Here is a 19,903-nt window from a genome sequence, read left to right on the forward strand (position 1 = left end):
GCTACTCCAAGTAACATCAGCACTCCCAAAGGAAAACGACAAAAACATTGGTAAATCTTATGCCTAAATACTACTAGCCCAATCTATATCCTTATAACCATGCAAGTCCAATAGTACATCTATGGTATAGAAGAAGGCATAATCAAATGTAGATTTGACATAGCACAAAGTGCACCAGAGTGCATCCAAATTTGGGTATAATGAAAGCTATAATTTAGGCATGTCCTTATAACCATGAAATAGATAGGTCTACCCACAATATTTCACAATGACATTCTCAATCACATCACCCTTATGTGCAGTAAGCTTGGCATTAACATTCAAATGTATAGGAATTGACTTCCAATCAGACATGCAATACTTTTTCATCACATCCAATGCATTTGTCTTTATGATAGCTATATCCCCACTAGAGTCTTAATCATCACAATGCCAAGAAATAGCACATCTCTTCTAAATCCTTCATTTCAAACTTGGTCTTGAGAAGACACTTCACATGATCAATATTAGTATCATTATCACAATAAGCAAGTCATCTAAATACATAGTGATTGTCACAAAACCTACATCACTCTCATATACATGAAGTGAGTGATTGATGTGCAGTCTGCAAAACCCAATGCTAACAAGATATTCTACAATCATGTCATGTTATGCCCTAAAGGAGTGCCCTGCTCGATTGGGTAGCGTCGGATAGGCATCGGGAGGCGGTAGCACGCATGCATCTCCATTGAAGTACACCCTCTGCGGAAAGGCCCAGCCTTCTTTGAAGGAGAATGTGTTCTTGTCCTTTTGGAACAGCATCTCAGACTGCACATTGCCCTCGTCTCCAGCTTCCATCAGCAGATCATTGTAAAATTTGATACCCCAGAACATGGCAGTATTGTCTGTCATCAAGCAATCAATCAATTATACCAGCCTCGATTCTCAAACATTCTTACATTTGGCAATGCAAGTGGTGATGGTTACAGTAATCAAAATAGAACAAGAACTACTGCACATCCAATGGAAGAAGGGGATGCAGTCTCTTTCCAAAGTTACTAATGAACTTGTAAGCTTAGACAGTTACATAATCTTCTGCAGCTCCCCTGTCAACCATCCTGATGGTTACATTATCGATGTTCTTGCAAATCCAATGGGAAAAGGCAGATGCAGTCTCTTTGCAAAGATCATAGCAACCTCCATTGTCAACAGATCTTAGATTGAGCAAATAATGGTTATACTGAATTCGCATAAAACTATATTGGACGGAAGGACATATGATGCCACGAAAACCTCTATGATATGCAAAGGGGTGGTGAATTATTAATCTGCTTTTCCCCAAATTTACCAAGTGAATGTGCAAAGATTAAAGCAAGTAGTGGGCACATACTGATAGAGTCTCCGTAAGGTGTGAGCGCCTTGTACGAGAAACTGAAGACTTTAGTGAGATTGTCGAAGTTCGGATGCTGAGCGACCATGTTCCACTGCGAGTAGTTCCAGGCGTAATTGCGGTTGGTTATGGTGACCTTCACTCGCCAGTAGGCCTGATAGTTCTGCTTCACATGCCAATGTATCCTGATCGGGCACATGTCTGCTGTGCAGTGGAGCTGTGGTCTGGTGAGATGGGGTGTGAGGCCTGTGTTGGTCCCAGACGTGAGCGTCAGCAATGGAGCGGTCCTGCCAAAACCAAAGGAACATGCTCCTTCATTGATTCAATCATTCAATCAATCGTTCATTGATTCATTCATCCGATCGATCGATCGATCATTCATTCGCACCACCAGAAGAAGAAGTTTTTATTTGGGAAAAGAGGCTCCTTTCCCTTGTTTTCCCCTTTAGTGTTCAACATCATGAGCTTCAGCTCGGGAAGCACCCCATACTTAGCTAAGCTGCGATCGGGGAGAGGGGGCTTTCTGCGGAATGCACGTAGCTGAGTATGCAGTGCCCCCTAAGCAGAAGCTCATGATATCGTGATTCTCACGATGTGGGAATTATAGTGGGAATATGTCTAAAACTAGCTGAGTATAGAATGCCCCTTAAGCAGAAGCTCATGATAGTATCGTGACTCTCACGATGTGGGAATTATAGTGGGAATATGTCTAAAACTTCACTTCTTGAGAGATAAAGAAGAATAAAGCAGTGAGAAGAGTTCAGCATTCCTTACTCGTAGCAGCTGCTGTTGTCCTCACAGCCGCAAGCGCAGGTAGGGCAGGGGACAATGGTCTCGTTGTAGAAGGAGGAGAAAGAAACACAGCAACCTGGGGCTCTCTGAGCAAGAAACTGAGAGTAGGTGCAGGTGACGTTCCATGTCACTACATTACACAAGAAACCAAAGTTTAGAAGTTATTCGCCATGAATAAGAACAGCAGCACATGAGGCGTTTATCAGGCACGACCCATCCCAGCAGTGAATCGGTACGTACATTGGGAAGAAACAAGAAGAGGGGGAAGAAGTTCAACAGTCATTGAGGAGTTGTCAAACTTCCAAGTCAATACACAGAACAGTCATTGAGGAGTTGTTAAACTTCCAAGTCAATACACACTGGCCCATTGGAAGAAAAGAAGCCCAAATATGCTATCTTGACAGGTACTTCTGAAGAAGCAAGTCGTTGAACTTAGAGGGTCTTTGCAACCATTGGCTTTGCTAGCTTATATACATTTAATACCCCTTCTTTTGCACAATCGCACAAGTATCTTTCATTTCATTACTCTAGTATTATATGCAGTATTCCGACTCCAGGAGCCATGACAAGTTGACAAATCTGCATAAGACTAGTAAGGGCAAACAAGCATGCAAGAGCATCATTACCCCTTTTATTATTAGCTGTGTTTTTTTAACATATACCATTTAACTACCTTGCCACCATACCATTGTCATGGCATATGCCCTAACAAGGAAATCTTAAAAAAGATAGCACACCATTGCAGGGCACATGCATCATTATAGTTTGCCTCTTTCCCTTCTGTTACATGCATCTTTTCTTAGAAGTATACCACTTAAGTTAACAGGGCAATTTTCCAAAGAAGGATCGCCTTGTCACTGTACAATTGTGATAGCATATGCAATAATGGGCAATGCTTTAAACAAAAAGGCACTAAATTGCAGGACACATGCATCGTTATCGTTTGCCTCTTTATTGGCCTGCTTCCTCTACTGCAATTAATCTCATTTCCATGAAAACAAATATTTAAAAAGGTTTTGCGATTAGCCTCGACATGAAAGTGCAGTGGCTTTCCCAAAAATACTGCATTAGACCTTTTGCAGATCTGTGATATTGACTCGGTTTGGTCTCCTCAAGCACAAATATTTGATGCCATATCCGCCTTCCAAACCCAGGCTTCAAGGAGGCCCCATGAAAGCAGTAACTGCCCCCCCAGGATGTGCAATGCTATGAAGCCTGAGTAAGAATCAGTCCCTATGACTAAGGACGATCAACATTCCGTAATTTCCAATTAGCAAAACCTACAATAACATCATCCCTGTATCAGCACTATTGTTTCCATAAGAGAAGGTGCTTTACTCTCCGAGCATGTACTCCTCTGTTCCTCCGACCTCCGCAGAAAATATTGAGCATGCCAATGCATGCGAGATTGAACAAAGACGAATTCAAAAATAAGCAAATTCCTCTAAGTCAACATTATTTCACATAAAAATGTGCTGTTTGCATACGCTCCAGTTCATAGCAGAGATGAATCTCAGGGTAGCCCACTGTTAATAATCACTTGCTCTGCTGCAGCCAAGGCCTAAATTTGATGGCTGTCATCCTGTTGTTTTAGAAGCTATTTTGGTCGTCTAAACAAGATCTAGGAATTTGTTCCTATCAAGTAACAGCCTGCAGGTTTTGTTAAAGGTGTTATTTGTCATTCATCATTCATAAAGTCTACTTCTACATGGTTTAAGGCTCAAACCAGATAAATCGAAAGATATGTTATTTTAAAGGCTTAGCTACCACATGAAATGGTGCGCATTCCATCAGAGTTCGACCTTCACTGCAGAGCAAATACAAACAATTTGTTGGAAATTTGAAACAGATGTGGAGGACTGTACTTACTGAGGGCTTGAGTTTTCCTCCTGCCATCGGAGGTGGTGAACAAGCTCGGCTTGACGATCATGGCAGGGCCACAGGTGTAGCCAGGCCCGGGGGTTTGCAGGGTGAAGTTCTTGGGCAGCTTGACGGTGGTATTACTGTTGCCGGACTGGCCTACGCTCACCTGGAAGGAGGCCACAGCAGTGCTGGGATCCTGGGCCCAGGAGGACAGGACGCCCCCCCTGCAGCAGTTGGAGATCTGACTGTTGTACGGTACCCCTGGCAGCAGGTCCACTATGGTGGGGTTGCGCAAGCAGCAGTGCGGCACCCCGTTCTTGAACTTGGAGCAGTCCCCCTGCATCGTCGCCTGCCCCCCCACCATCGACCAGATTATCTCCTTCCGCGCCCAATGCCACCCCAACATCCATCCTGGCGACTCGATGTGGCGGCACTGTTGATAGTTGTAGAGCGTCACCACCGCCTATCAAACAAAAACCCCAACCCATTGAATCAGAGTCCAGTCAGTACAGAGCCATGGTGATGGAGTAGTACCTGCCACTCATCCACGTAATGCCACAACATAAGTACAGTTAGCGAGCTACTCTGTCGCTAGAGGGTTGCACTGCTGTCCATACATCAAACGGTTACCACAGATCACAATGCACTGTCCATCCATTACGCCTCGTCTGCTTGGGAGGCACCCCATACCTGGCTGACTGTGATTGGGGCCAGGGAACTGCCAGCTCCCGTTCCCAGGCCTCACCCTTGCAGAATTTCATGATGATGTTGCTATTGACAATGTGGGACTTATGGTCATAGATTGTCTTAAACTCACTGGCTATAATGTGATGAAGTATGTTTACTAAACTACTCTACCACTCGAGGCTTGCACTGTCCATCCTCCGCACACAGAAAACAGATCACAATCTAGACTGGTTACACACACATACACATTTCGGTGAGATATGAGTACCAATCTAGAGTAGTTTTTTCACACGCAAACACACTCTCTGAAATCGGTGAGAAACGAGCAACAATCTCGACTAGTTTCAGACACACACATTTTCAGAGAGAATTCGGCAGCAGGTGATGTACTGCTCTCAAATCAAAACAGAGATGCTTCAAGAAGCGCCGCTGTGCCTAAGAGAGAAATACATGAGGCTATCGATAAGCAGCATTCATGTCGCTTCTTCATCTTACCACATAGCCATCTCCTGTCCACGACATGACGTCCCATTTGATTGTAATGTTGCCATTTGGGTCTAGCGGATCGTAGGCATCTGCAAAGAAAACGGACCAGAAGGACAGAGACTTAAAGAGACAATTCCACAACGCGCAGAAGAAGAAGATAATGATGATGATGATGATGATGAAGACGACAACGACGACATAATGCGGACAGTAGAACGTTGTTAATTCACCTGTGCCGACAAGGAACAGAGCCAAAAATGCCAGAGAGACCCCGAGCGGACTGCTGAAACGAAAGGATCTGCGCGACTCTGAGTTCAGAGGCTTCATTTTGGGATTCTTTCGGATTCAGGAGACAGTGAAGGACTACGAATGCAAGTGCATACTCCTAACCACAGGCTAGAAGAGAACCGTGACAGGAAAGGAGCGCCTAGTGGGACAGGACCCCGAAACAGAAGAGAGAGAGACGAGATCAGGGCAGGGCCACAGCGAAGAAGACCTAGAGAGAAGCATCCAGGAAAGAGAGAGAGGGAGAGAGAGAGAGAGAGAGGAACAGGGTGAGTGAACGTGTAGGCAACTTTGATCTGCTTCCCAGAAGCAGCACCGGCAATGCCAAAAAGTGAGAGACCTTGATTAGTGCGATGCAAATGTGGGATTGACTAAAAGAGAAGAGCTTTGAGTACTGTGATGGAACTGTGTTACTGTGGGATGAAGAAACAGAAGGCGAGAGCGTCATCAAAGGGAATAATGATAATGAAGCAGGACAGAATGGGCAACGTTGAAAAGAGCAAATGTTGACTGTTGAGTTTTATATGCATATAAGTGGAACACAGAGAGAGAGAGAGAGACAGAGACAGGGAGAAGAAGGAAAGAAACAGGGCTCCGCTAGATTTGGCAGTTTGTACGTAGGTAGTAGTAGAGGAAAATAGACACAGAGAGAGAGAGAGAGTGTATGTGTGTGCAGTGTATGTGTTGATCTGAAGGAGAGAGAGAGAGAGAACTAACTGCTTTGGCGTTAACTATGCCTTTGGCAGGTTTGACAAGCAGCCAATTGGTGGCCACCAAAACCACCAGGCAGCCACCACCAACCCACAAAAGCAAACCATAAAAAATGAACAGATGAGGTGCGGCATCTAACATAGTAAATTGTATGCGACCCATCACAAGCGGTGTTCTATATGTATGATACAATAAGCTATATGGGGGAGGGGGAGGGGGGGGGGCTTGTTCTCTCTACCAGGAACGTGGATTCCCTGCAAGATCACAGCTCACTCCAAGCCATTTCCGAATTGTTTTTGGCCATTGAATTTTGTTTGCGTGCATCCCTCCTTCCCTTGTGACATCCAATGCTTGATTGTCTTCCATTCCACACATTCACCCCCCCCCCCACACACTTTGCCCACACTCACCCAATTCACAAGATGGGGCCTAGCAATGTTGTATTTCATAGGTCCCATGCCTTATGTAACCCATTCACATGTCCTCACTAGCTTCAAGTCAAACACGTTCGCCTTCCTACTCGGATGGCCCGAGTTCGATATCTACCCTATTATTCATCCACACCCTCCACGATTTCTAACATGCCTGTTGTCATGTAAACAATAAGTCCTTTTTTCTTTCAACACAAATTTAATATCGCTATCAATTGCTCAATATTTTTATTAGGGACAATTGGAGCCTTGTGTACTTGAGCTTCGACCCAACATTTTTTATTCTTAATCGCAGCAAATGAAATCCGACATAGCTTCCGCGACACGTTAATGGGCTCCTCTATCATAGCATCTCCAAAGACACATTTGTTAATTTACTTTGTGCCATGGAATGTTTACATTACCTATGTACTTTTCAAAACAATACAAATAATGAAAATAATTACCTGGCTGCTTGAAAAAAAAGGGCTGATATTGAGAGGCAAAAAGCTACTAACAAGTACCAATTGCATCAACATACACAACACACGCTTAAAACCATTGGATTCAAAATAAGAACATTTCGATTGCTTAGATATGTTATAAAAAGCAAATGAAATGATATGCGAAATACTTAGAATGCTCATAACTCAAACTAGATCATAGAATATGTCGATTTAATAATACAAATAATCATAAATTACAACTAAACATTTAATCATCAACATGTAGCCAATATAAAAAAGATATGAATAGGCATGCCACCATGTAATATTCCATATCCAAAAAGACACCAAGTACACGAACTATCCATCCAAACACCGTGTGAGTCATCTAGGTTGTCCAACAGCTAACATCAGGTACACCCAGTGAGAGTCAACAAACCTGCAATGAAGAAATGCGAGAGGAAAGGGGTGAAGCAAGCACAAGCACACACACACACACACATACAATGGAGACTTAAGTACATAGAAAAGCAGGGCTAAAATCTTCTTCTTCTTTAACATACAAAACCTGGTCTTCAACATTATTAAAAACTAATATGAAAGTACTAAAACATATGTACATACGGTAATGCACAAATACATTATTTTGCTCAAACTAATTATTCACGCTCCATCCAATGCTTCATATATTCCAAGACCACCTCCAATTTCTTGGTCTAAATTATTATCTACCTATATCACAAAACATATCAATCCTCTTGGCATCCACCATGCATAGTGCGACCGGTGCTACACAGTCTCATGTGCAACAAGTCATGATTGTACAACAGATCAACACAAAGTAAAACAAATGTAAGATATGAAAATCTTGTCATTTTAATGTCATTAGCACAGAGTAAAAATTAATGTAATATATAAAAATCTAGTCATTTTAAATCAATAACTAGACAAATAAATTAATATTCATAACATTCCCAGGGGTTAGAAAAACAAGTGTCCTCAATTGATAAGCTAGAGAAATAGTCAAGGCCGATCAACCCCATGCAAGTGCTACCTTGCGCAACGGATCGGCACTAAGTCATCCAATAATCAATGAAGAAAAACAACAATGCATAAATGTACTAACTTAGACATTAAATTGGCACAAAAATATAAGTGGCCATATAATACATTTACTACCCCATGCAATTCATAGATGCTTGATTAAAAATTCACATGTTTCTAAGTGGCGGATAGAAATTAGATCGTCATAAGTTGGAGAAAGTAATGTTTTCAAAATCCACTAGGATTCTTCTACTGAATTATTCTTACATTTGATTAAACAATGACGATACTCATTATCATTATGTATCGTAGTTTGATCGTGGTTAAAAATGATTATAGGGATTAAGACCTCGGTATCTTTCTTAAGTAGTGGGGGATCATCAACCATTGGAGTAGTAAGTGTATTACCTTTAAATAGTTTTGATAAACTACTATGAAAGTAATTATGGACTTTGCGAATGAGGTGGGATTTCTAAACTAAAAAAATTATCATTAATCTCGTAAGTAATTCTAAAATGTTCATAATACCTTGGAACAAGTTTGCTTTTGGTTGTTATTCGATAGATTTCAATCTTCTTTTCTCAATTGGAAGTGACACCAAATCATCTTATTTATATATCGTACCTTTACAACATTTATTGGCTTGAGCAGTATAATGTAATTGTGATTGGGGAATTTTATCAATGACTTTATAGAAGATTTTCATATGGCAAATAGCTGTTGAGTCAACCAAAGGTATATTAGTGGATATGGGTGTAGATAATTTCTTGCCATTGACAACTTCAAAAGTGTACAACCAATAGCTAAATTAGGCACCTTGTTATAGGCAATTTGAAGGATAGGAAGGTGTTGATTCCCATTACTAGGATAGCCAATAGTGTAAGATCCAAGGAGATCTAGAATAGAATAGTGCTATTGGTTGACTCAATTTGGTCCTTGCTTCTAGGGTAAAAAGTGGATGTAGGAACCCTGTTACTACGTAAATCTTAAAGAGAGCAACCCAAAATAATTGAAAAAACAACTAAATCAATCATTAAGGATAACCTTAGGAAAACCATGTTGAGGAAAGATGGTGTAATGAATTGTTTAACAACCTTAGGGGTGAATAGGGTCTTTTTACAATGTATAAAATAGGCTTATTTGCTAAACCTATCAACATCCAAATCATGTTTTTATGGGATTATGTGGCAAGATAAACCAATTATGACATCCATAGATATTTGTTCCCAAGGTCCATTAGGCGTGCCAAAGGCATAAGCAAACCATGAGATTTACCATGACAGCATTTGATACACTGACAAATAATACATTCATATACATACTTAGCAACATCGTGCTTCAAATCAAGGCAATAAAAGTTTTCTTTAGATGCAACTAAGATAGAACAAATCCCTTGATGTCTCATGTATAGTGGTGCATGCATTTCTTCCATGGGAATGGCCCTATAAGATGCAAATATACACAATTTCTTTTGGTAATACAAAAAACTATTTACATATATGTAACCACTAAAAATAGAAGTATTTGTATTTTGAAATTGCTACTACACATGATCAAAATCATTATCAAATGCATATATAGGAACCATTGAATAAAAAGTTAGAATTTCAACTATAGAAATATGATTTAAGGATACATTTTTAATCTTACCAAAGCCAAATATATGATGTATATAATACTAGAGTAATGAAATATAAGATCCTATCTCAATGACAGAGACAGAGACAGGGAGAAGAAGGAAAGAAACAGGGCTTCGCTAGATTTGGCAGTTTGTACGTAGGTAGTAGTAGAGAAAAATAGACACAGAGAGACAGAGAGAGAGTGTGTGTTGATCTGAAGGAGAGAGAGAGAGAGAGAACTAACTGCTTTGGCGCTAAGTATGCCTTTGGCAGGTTTGACAAGCAGCCAATTGGTGGCCACCAAAACCACCAGGCAGCCACCAACCCACAAAAGCAAATCATAAAAAATGGACAGATGAGCTGCGGCATCTAACATAGTAAATAGTATGTGACCCATCACAAACGGTGTTCTATATGTATGATACAATAAGCTATATAAGGGGGGGGGGGGGGGGGGGGGGGGGGGGGGGGGGGGCCTGTTCTCTCTACCAGGAACGTGGCTTCCTGCAAGATCACAGCTCACTCCAAGCCATTTCCGAATTGTTTGTGGCCATTGAATTTTGTGTGCATGCATCCCTCCTTCCCTTGTGACATCCAATGCTTGATTGTCTTCCATTCCACATATTCAACCCACCCCCCCCCCCCCCCCCCACCCCTACACTTTGCCCACACTCACCCAATTTACAAAATGGGGCCTAGCAATGTTGTATTTTATAGGTCCCATGCCTTATGTAACCCATTCACATGTCCTCACTAGCTTCAAGTCAAACACATTCGCCTTCCTATTTGGATGGCCCGAGTTCCATATCTACCCTACTATTCATCCACACCCTCCACGATTTCTAACATGCCTGTTTTCATGTAAACAATAAGTCCTTTTTTCTTTCGACACGGATTTAATATCCCTATCAACTGCTCAATATTTTTATTAGGGACATTGGGAGCCTTGTGTACTTGAGCTTCCTACCCAACATTTTTTATTCTTAATCGCAGCAAATGAAATCCAACATAGCTTCCGCGACACGTTAATGGGCTCCTCTATCATAGCATCTCCAAAGACACATTTGTAAATTTACTTTGTGCCATGGAATGTTTACATTACCTATGTACTTTTCAAAACAATACAAATAATGAAAATAATTACCTGGCTGCTTGAAAAAAAAGGGCTGATATTGAGAGGCAAAAAGCTACTAACAAGTACCAATTGCATCAACATACACAACACACGCTTAAAACCATTGGATTCAAAATAAGAACATTTGGATTACTTAGATATGTTATAAAAAGCAAATGAAATGATATGCGAAATACTTAGAATGCTCATAACTCAAACTAGATCATAGAATATGTCGATTTAATCATACAAATAATCATAAATTACAACTAAACATTTAATTGTCAACATGTAGCCAATATAAAAAAGATATGAATAGGCATGCCACCATGTAATATTCCATATCCAAAAAGATACCAAGTACACGAACTATCCATCCAAACACCATATGAGTCATGTAGGTTGTCCAACAGCTAACATCAGGTACACCTAGTGAGAGTCAACAAACCCGCAATGAAGAAATGCGAGTGGAAAGGGGTGAAGCAAGCACAAGCACACACACACACATACTATGGAGACTTAAGTACATAGAAAAGCAGGGCTAAAATCTTCTTCTTCTTTAACATACAAAACCTGGTCTTCAACATTATTAAAAACTAATATGAAAGTACTAAAACATATGTACATACGGTAATGCACAAATACATTATTTTGCTCAAACTAATTATTCACACTGCATCCAATGCTTCATATATTCCAAGACCTTCTCCAATTTCTTGGTCTAAATTATTATCTACCTTTATCACAAAGCATATCAATCCTCTTGGCATCCACCATGCATAGTGCGATCGGTGCTACACAATCTCATGTGCAACAAGTCATGATTGTACAACATATCAACACAAAGTATAACAAATGTAAGATATGAAAATCTTGTCACTTCATTAGTGCAGAGTAAAAATTAATGTAATATATAAAAATCTAGTCATTTTAAATCAATAAATAGACAAATAAATTAATATTCATAACATTGTCAAGGGTTAGAAAAGCAAGTGTCCTCAATTGATAAGCTAAAGAAATAGGCAAGGTTGATCAACCCCAAGCAAGTGCTACCTTGTGCAACGGATCAGCACTAAGTCATCCAATAATCAATGAAGAAGAACAACAATGCATAAATGTACTAACTTAGACAATAAATTGGCACAAAAATATAAGTGGCCATATAATACATTTACTACCCCATGCAATTCATAGATGTTTGATTTAAAATTCACATGTTTCTAAGTGGTGGATAGAAATTAGATCATCATAAGTTGGAGAAAGTAATGTTTTCAAAATCCACTAGGATTCTTCTACTGAATTATTATTATATTTGATTAAATAATGACGATACTCATTATCATTATGTATCGTAGTTTGATCGTGGTTAAATTATGATTATAGGGATTAAGACCTTGGTATCTTTCTTAAGTAGCGGGGGATCATCAACCATTGGAGTAGTAAGTGTATTACCTTTAAATAGTTTTGATAAACTAATATGAAAGTAATTATGGACTTTGAGAATGAGGTGGGATTTTTAAACTAAAAACATTATCATTAATCTTGTAAGTAATTCTAAAATGTTCATAATACCTCGGAACAAGTTTGATTTTGGTTGTTATTCGATAGATTTCAATCTTATTTTCTCAATTGGAAGTGACACCAAATCATCTTATTTATATATCATACCTTTACAACATTTATTGGCTTGAGCAGTATACTGTAATTGTGATCGGGGAAATTTATTAGTGACTTTATACAAGATTTTCATATGGCGAATAGCTGTTCAGTCAACCAAAGGTATATCAGTGGATATGGTGGATATGGGTGTAGATAATTTCTTGCCATTGACAACTTCAAAAGTGTACAACCAACATCTAAATTAGGCATCTTGTCATAGGCAATTTGAAGGATAGGAAGGTGTTGATTCCCATTACTAGGATAGCCAATAGTGTAAGATCCAAGGAGATCTAGAATAGAATAGTGCTATTGGTTGACTCAATTTGGTCCCTGCTTCTAGGGTAAAAAGTGGATGTAGAAACCATTTTACTACATAAATTTTAAAGAGAGAAACCCAAAAATAATTGCAAAAACAACTAAATCGATCATTAAGGATAACCTTAGGAAAACCATATTGAGGAAAGATGGTGTAATGAATTGTTTAGCAACCTTAGGGGTGAATAGGGTCTTTTTTACAATGTATAAAATAGGCTTATTTTCTAAACCTATCAACATCCAAATCATGTTTTTATGGGATTATGTGGCAAGATAAACCAATTATGACATCCATAGATATTTGTTCCCAAGGTCCATTAGGCATGCCAAAGGCATAAGCAAACCATGAGATTTACCATGACAGCATTTGATACACTGACAAATAATACATTCATATACATACTTAGCAACATCATGCTTTAAATCAAGGCAATAAAATTTTTCTTTAGATGCAACTAAGATAGAACAAATCCCTTGATGTCTCATGTATAGTGGTGCACGCATTTCTTCCATGGGAATGGCCCTATAAGATGCAACTATACACAATTTCTTTTGGTAATACAAAAAACTATTTACATATATGTAACCACTAAAAATAGAATTATTTGTATTTTGAAATTGCTTCCACACATGATCGAAATCATTATCGAATGCATATTTAGGAAACATTGAATAAAAAGTTAGAATTTCAACTATAGAAATATGATTTAAGGATACATTTTTAATCTTACCAAAGCCAAATATATGATGCAATGAAATATTTTCATGAGGTCCTAGGTGAAGTGCATTGGTAACAACATTAACATGCCCAAGTTGATACTGGATCATAGGGTCAAAATTTTGTATAAAGGAAGCCCATTTCATATGCATGTCTAAAATTAAGAATTCAGAAAACAAATGTTTAATAGCTTATGGATCCGTTTTAATAAAAACTTTGAACACCATAAGTTAATGCTTCCATATGTCTAGAGCATGCAGCATAATAGCTAGTAATTCTTTATCATATGTACTATGATTTTGCTTAGAATGCTTTAGCTTTTAGTTTTCATAGGCTATTTAGGGTGATAATTTTGTGTTAAAACTATATCTATGCCAAATCCATTACTGACAAACACAACAGCAAACAAAGGATGGTAAGATCAAGCAATTGGAGTATATGAGTACAGGTAAAGAAGTACTTTGGGGTATTGAATGATTTATGCTAGCTATCCCCCCCTAAACAAAGAACAATATTTTTGTGTAACAAAAATTTTAAAGGAAGAGCTATCAATGAAAATTTTTGCATATACTTTTAATAGAAACTAATAAATCAAGAAGGGAATGAACTTTATGATTGTTTTTAGGCATAAGCCACTCATTAATGGTGTGCACTTCCTTTGAATCAACTTTTATACCTTCAGTAGAAACAATGTGACCAAGCTATCCAGTTTGGTTTTAGCAGAAAGCACTCTTAACTGGTTATGGTATAGCAAATCATGGTACAACAAATCAAAGACAAGTTTTAGATATTTTTTATATTCACTTTTCGATTCGCTAAACACCTACATATCATCAAAAAATGCAATAACAATATGTTAATAGTCAATAAAATTTTGTTCATGAGCCTAGCAAAAGTCACTATTGCATTTGTTAAACTAAAAGGCATCGCAACAAAACCATTGTGACCAAGTTGCATAGAAAAAGTAATATTAATCATATCATGTGAATCTATTCTAATTTGATTATATATAGAATTCAAATCAATTTTACTAAAAAAATTGGCTCCTTTTAATTTGTCTGGTAAATCATTAACATGCGGAATGGGATATCTGGTTTCTAGTGCTTGATAGTCAAGTACACATTCAATATGTTTTATTTTTCTTCTCAACCAAGAGTACAAGTGATCCAAAGGGTGAAGAGTTGGGTCTAATAATGCCTTTGTCCAAAAAATTTGTGACTTGTCTCTGATTTCCTTTTACTGTAGTGGGCTATATCTATACAATGCCTTGTGGGAGAAGAAACTCCAATAAATAATTCTATCTTATGATTTGAATCTCCTCAAGAGGGAGGCAAATGTTGCATATAATCTTCCATAAAACAATGTTCACATGAATCCAAAAAACATAATTGTTTGTGACTAAGCATAGAAGATTCAGGTTCCTCAACTTGTGAATAACTTCCCTCTCTCTAATATCTAGACAATATCTCAAAAACTATATAATATATTGAGCTCCAAAATAGTAATAGTACCCTACCTTAGAAGCATACAACAGTGTGTCTAGTGTTTCAAGGTTATCACAATATATGATAGCCTTATTGTCCATCTAAAGCCCCAAGTTACCAAGTAGCTTGTGCACCCAAGCTACCTCACATGCCATAATTGCACCACCCTTGTACTTTGTCTCGATATTACATAGTCCAATTATAGGTTGTTTCTTGCTACTCCAAGTAACATCAGCACTCCCAAAGGAAAACGACAAAAACATTGGTAGATCTTATGCCTAAATACTACTAGCCCAATCTATATCCTTATAACCATGCAAGTCCAATAGTACATCTATGGTATAGAAGAAGGCATAATCAAATGTAGATTTGACATAGCACAAAGTGCACCAGAGTGCATCCAAATTTGGGTATAATGAAAGCTGTAATTTAGGCATGTCCTTATAACCATAAAATAGATAGGTCTACCCACAATATTTCACAATGACATTCTCAATCACATCACCCTTATGTGCAGTAAGCTTGGCATTAACATTCAAATGTATAGGAATTGACTTCCAATCAGACATGCAATACTTTTTCATCACATCCAATGCATTTGTCTTTATGATAGCTATATCCCCACTAGAGTCTTAATCATCACAATGCCAAGAAATAGCACATCTCTTCTAAATCCTTCATTTCAAACTTGGTCTTGAGAAGACACTTCACATGATCAATATTAGTATCATTATCACAATAAGCAAGTCATCTAAATACATAGTGATTGTCACAAAACCTACATCACTCTCATATACATGAAGTGAGTGATTGATGTGCAGTTTGCAAAACCCAATGCTAACAAGATATTCTACAATCATGTCATGTTATGCCCTAAGTGCTTGCTTTAGCCCTCATAAGGCCTTGGAAAGCCTATATACATAATCAAGATACTCTCATCCACATAACCGGGTAAACTTATTCTTGCAATTCCTCATGTAAGAAAGCATTTTTAACATCTATCTAATGTATGATCCAACCCTTTGATGTAACCATTAGTACGACATCCCTCATAATAGCCATTTTAGCAAACTAGAGCGAATATCTTTTCATAGTAATTGCCATGAATTTGAACATATCCTTTGGTAGCCAACCATGCCTTGTAATGCTCATAAATCCATCTAAGCTATGTATCACCTTGTATATCCATTTGCAATCAATAGCTTTCTTTCCTTTGGGTAAAGGCACCAAAATCCCATGTGTCATTTGCCTTCGATGTAGCCATCTATTTATTCATAACAACATGCTCCCAATTCTCATTATCAACGACTTCTTCAAAACAAGTGAGCTCTATATCCTACATAACCTTAGCCATGTATGCGTTATGATGAGCTGCATAGTTATCATATGTCAACTATTGCATTGTATTTTTAACTATGGCTTACTTGCATGGACCTAGATCCTTATTAGGTGCCTTAGCATTCTCGTATGCCTTCCTCACACCAAGTGTCTTAACAACTAGTTTCCTAAACTCTTCATCCAAGCTCTACTCAAAGCCACCAAAACAAGAGTCTGCATAACGATGTGAGAAAACTCATGATACATTAACCATAAAGGGTAAGTCTCCAACCTTCTTATCCTTTTTTGACATCTATGACATACTTGGGGGGCTAAGGCTATAATCTACCACTCCAAGTTCTATCAAGAGATCCATGACTAGGAGACTCTTGCAACCTATTCAATGTTTACAAGACTGCCAATCTATTTTCTACATAACCATTCTCTCATGTATATACTCCCCAATTGATCCTACATATTACCATACCATTTTCTTATTTTATCAAAGACAACATCCATGTTAACTTTCAACTCACATATAATAAGGTTATAGTATCTATATTTCTTTTGCTCAAGAGACTATCCCACAAACACATTTTTTTAATTTTAGGATCCAATTTGTTGCACAACTTATTAGGAATATACACATAATCAACACATCCAAATGCTTTTAGAAGGGATAGATTTATTTTTTTACTTGTATACTTCTCCTCAAGTATTACATCTTATATAGTTGTCATGGGTATCCTAATCATAATGTATATAACAGTGTGTATCCTATTCATAATGTATATAGTAGTAGCAACTACATCAATCAAACAATAACGGGATGCAAGTTTCTTTCAAACATCAATGCATGATCCACCTCTCTAATACGAATGTTTTCTAGTCAACAACTCAAGTGTGTTGCGGAGTATATCTAGATGTAAACTTCTTTGCATGCCTTTTTTTTGCAAAAAATCAGAAAACTTATTGAAAAAGTATTCTCCCCTTTGTCTGAGCTTTTGTACGTAATATGTAGTCCTATCTTGTTTTAAAGCTTTCAAGTGAGTAAATGCCTCACTTCTTTTATGTATGAAATAAGCCATATCTTTCAAATATCTTCATCGATGTAGGAGACATAATACTTGCATCCACTCACGATTGCTATCTTCATAAGACCCCACACATTATAATATATCAACTCAAGTGACTCTTTGTATACATTCTCTTCATATGGAAATGTATGCCTTGCCTACTTTTCAATTTGACATTTTGCATAGACTTTCAACTCTAAACTCCAACAAACAAACTACAATCTATTTTGATTGCATACATTTTCAAAGATGACTTCGATAATGACACTTATATGCAATGGAACCCAACCATGAGAACTTTATTTGGATGAATATTATGATTCAAAAAACAAGTAGAAAGCATATCAATATCAATTCACAAGTGCAACACATACAAAGAGAGGAAGCTATTGCTATGTAACTAAATGAGTGCAACTCCTAACAAGCTGATGGAATGTAAGAAAGAGTAAGACTTTGCATTAACAATACTCTATAAGCAAGAAACACAAATGAGTGAATTTTAATGTTCCTTTATCATGGAAAACAAGAGGTTTATGTTTTTCCATGGTAGAAGTAACAAGCACACAAGAGTCCTTTACAACAAAATAAACAATGGAGCTCTTATTTTATCCAAAGCAATCAATAGAATGGAACTGTACCATTGCTCTATACTAGATTATAGTCATTTTGTTTGAATTTTTCTCGAGGGGATGAAATCTAGTCTGCTCTTTTTTAATCTAAAACCTCTACTCTTTGGAACCAATTTCCTTGTGGCCTTCCTAAATTAGTTGTATGTATGCCTTAGTAAGATCCCTTATTCCAACGAGTATAGGTTGTTTGGATTGGTCCTCTATTTTGACACAAGCATGTTGAAATGTAGAGCTTGATTGGAAGTACACAAGCGAAAGCAATAACAAAGCAAGAGCTATGGAAAATGGAGCAAGAGAGCAAGAGTGACATTGCATGTGGGAACTCCAATAGTCACAATGTGTGATTGACCTTCCCTTATTCAATAGTCATTGAAAGAATAAAGAATGAAGTGATAGTGATGGACACCCACCATCTATAGTATACAGGTGTACGAGTACTATAAGTATAGTGAATACACAAACGGTGGTGTAGACACATGCACCTTTACCCAACAACCTCCCACTTAAAGGCGAATGTGCCTCTAGTGAGGAGAGAATAAGAAAAAAGTGACAATGTATAATAGGATGAGGAACAGAAGTCATCTCATCCTATGCCCATCAACTTCCTAAAAAATGTAAAACATTCCTTCAAGAGACTCTTAGTGAGTAAAATTGCAAGATTCTTGTTAATCAAGATCTTCACAAGCTCAATAGACTTGTCCTCTACCACCTCCTTGATGAAGTGATAGTGCACCTTAATGTGCATTTTCTTCACGTGGTTTTGGGGGTAAAGGCGTCTCCACCTAGCTGCCCGTATATTACTACACTGACAGTACCTGCGCCTGTACACTATAGGCAGTGGGTGATCATCACCATCACTTTATTCTTTATTCTTTAGTGACAGATAAATAAAGGGAAGGCCGGCCATACATTGTGACTGTTGGAGTTCCCACATTGTGAGTCTCTCTCTCTCTCTCTTGCTCTTGCTCTCCCACCATAGCTCTCATGTGTAAGCTTCAATCCTTCTCACCTTTCAACTAGTATCAGAGCATGGTTGCTTGAGCATTTGAGCTTGGTCCATGACTCCTTCAACATTCATTCAAATCCCTACACCATTGGTTCTCACTCTTGGCAGCCATATCTGACTCCTTCGAGCTCCGATCGCTTCCCAGCTTCCCAACCCATTTGGGCACCCTCATGGCATTCCTTGAGAGGTATTGAAGCATTCTTTTGAGTGTTTATTTCAATTTTCAAATAGGAAGGGGCAGTCATAGAACCATTGGAGATCCCCCATTTTATATCTTGGCTCTTGCCTGATTAGGCTTGACAAGGCTTTGTGCAAGGCTTCTTTAGGCCCTACTTGAGCCCCCCTTCCACCCCATTAATGCCACATGGACCAGTAGCATAGCCAGCAACATTAGCCCTATTTGCGCTAACTTGAAGACCTGCAAAAATTTGTTTTTTACTTCAGTCCTCCCTTGGCACTCATTAGCAGCTTGAAAACACTTCATTTGGCACTTGAGAACACCCCCTTGATGCTCGACATTGGTGGTTTATCATTGGCATTGATTTGTGGATTGATTGACCTCAATCTAGGACTATTTTCCATAGTCCACAAGCAGCCACAAACAGTGTTACATCAGCACTTTATGTTTATGCTTGAATAGCATTGGCTATTTGATGCTTGAATGCCTATGATTGATGTTGGATGTTTAAGGAATATATGCCTATTGATTGGCCATCATTTGGAGTTGGTTTAGTGGCCTGAAATACTCAGTTTTACATAACAAATCACTGATGTATACTCCATGGCTGAAGCTTATTTAGTCACTTTATGCTTTGCCTATTGGTCATGGGTGCTTCTCGAGTGTTTCATATGACTATTGGGATGCAAATG

General features: G+C 38.3%; 1 protein-coding gene across 1 annotated transcript; it reads right to left on the reverse strand.

Annotated features, from left to right (window-relative positions):
* Positions 1 to 477: 477 nt before the first annotated feature.
* On the reverse strand, positions 478 to 6,155 carry LOC148027500 (COBRA-like protein 1). The gene is made up of 6 exons (XM_087689227.1): positions 5,431 to 6,155; positions 5,210 to 5,289; positions 4,034 to 4,490; positions 2,147 to 2,294; positions 1,373 to 1,659; positions 478 to 887 (listed from the first exon to the last, which is right to left on the reverse strand). The coding sequence occupies exons 1-6, from the start codon at positions 5,525 to 5,527 to the stop codon at positions 652 to 654; spliced, it is 1,305 nt and encodes a 434-aa protein (XP_087545353.1). The 5' UTR covers positions 5,528 to 6,155; the 3' UTR covers positions 478 to 651.
* Between the last annotated feature and the right edge of the window lie 13,748 nt (positions 6,156 to 19,903).

Source organism: Lygodium microphyllum, chromosome 12 (genome assembly GCF_053477565.2).
Source record: "Lygodium microphyllum isolate KBCC chromosome 12, Lygodium_microphyllum_v1.1.10, whole genome shotgun sequence".
NCBI classification, from domain to species: Eukaryota; Viridiplantae; Streptophyta; class Polypodiopsida; order Schizaeales; family Lygodiaceae; genus Lygodium; species Lygodium microphyllum.

Coding starts and splice junctions, on each gene's coding strand:
- LOC148027500 (XM_087689227.1), bottom strand. CDS start 5,527: ATGAAGCCTCTGAACTCAGAGTCGCGCAGATCCTTTCGTTTCAGCAGT. Junction 5,290..5,430: donor TCTGTTCCTTGTCGGCACAG/GTGAATTAACAA, acceptor TTTTCTTTGCAG/ATGCCTACGATCCGCTAGAC. Junction 4,491..5,209: donor GGACAGGAGATGGCTATGTG/GTAAGATGAAGA, acceptor TTTGTTTGATAG/GCGGTGGTGACGCTCTACAA.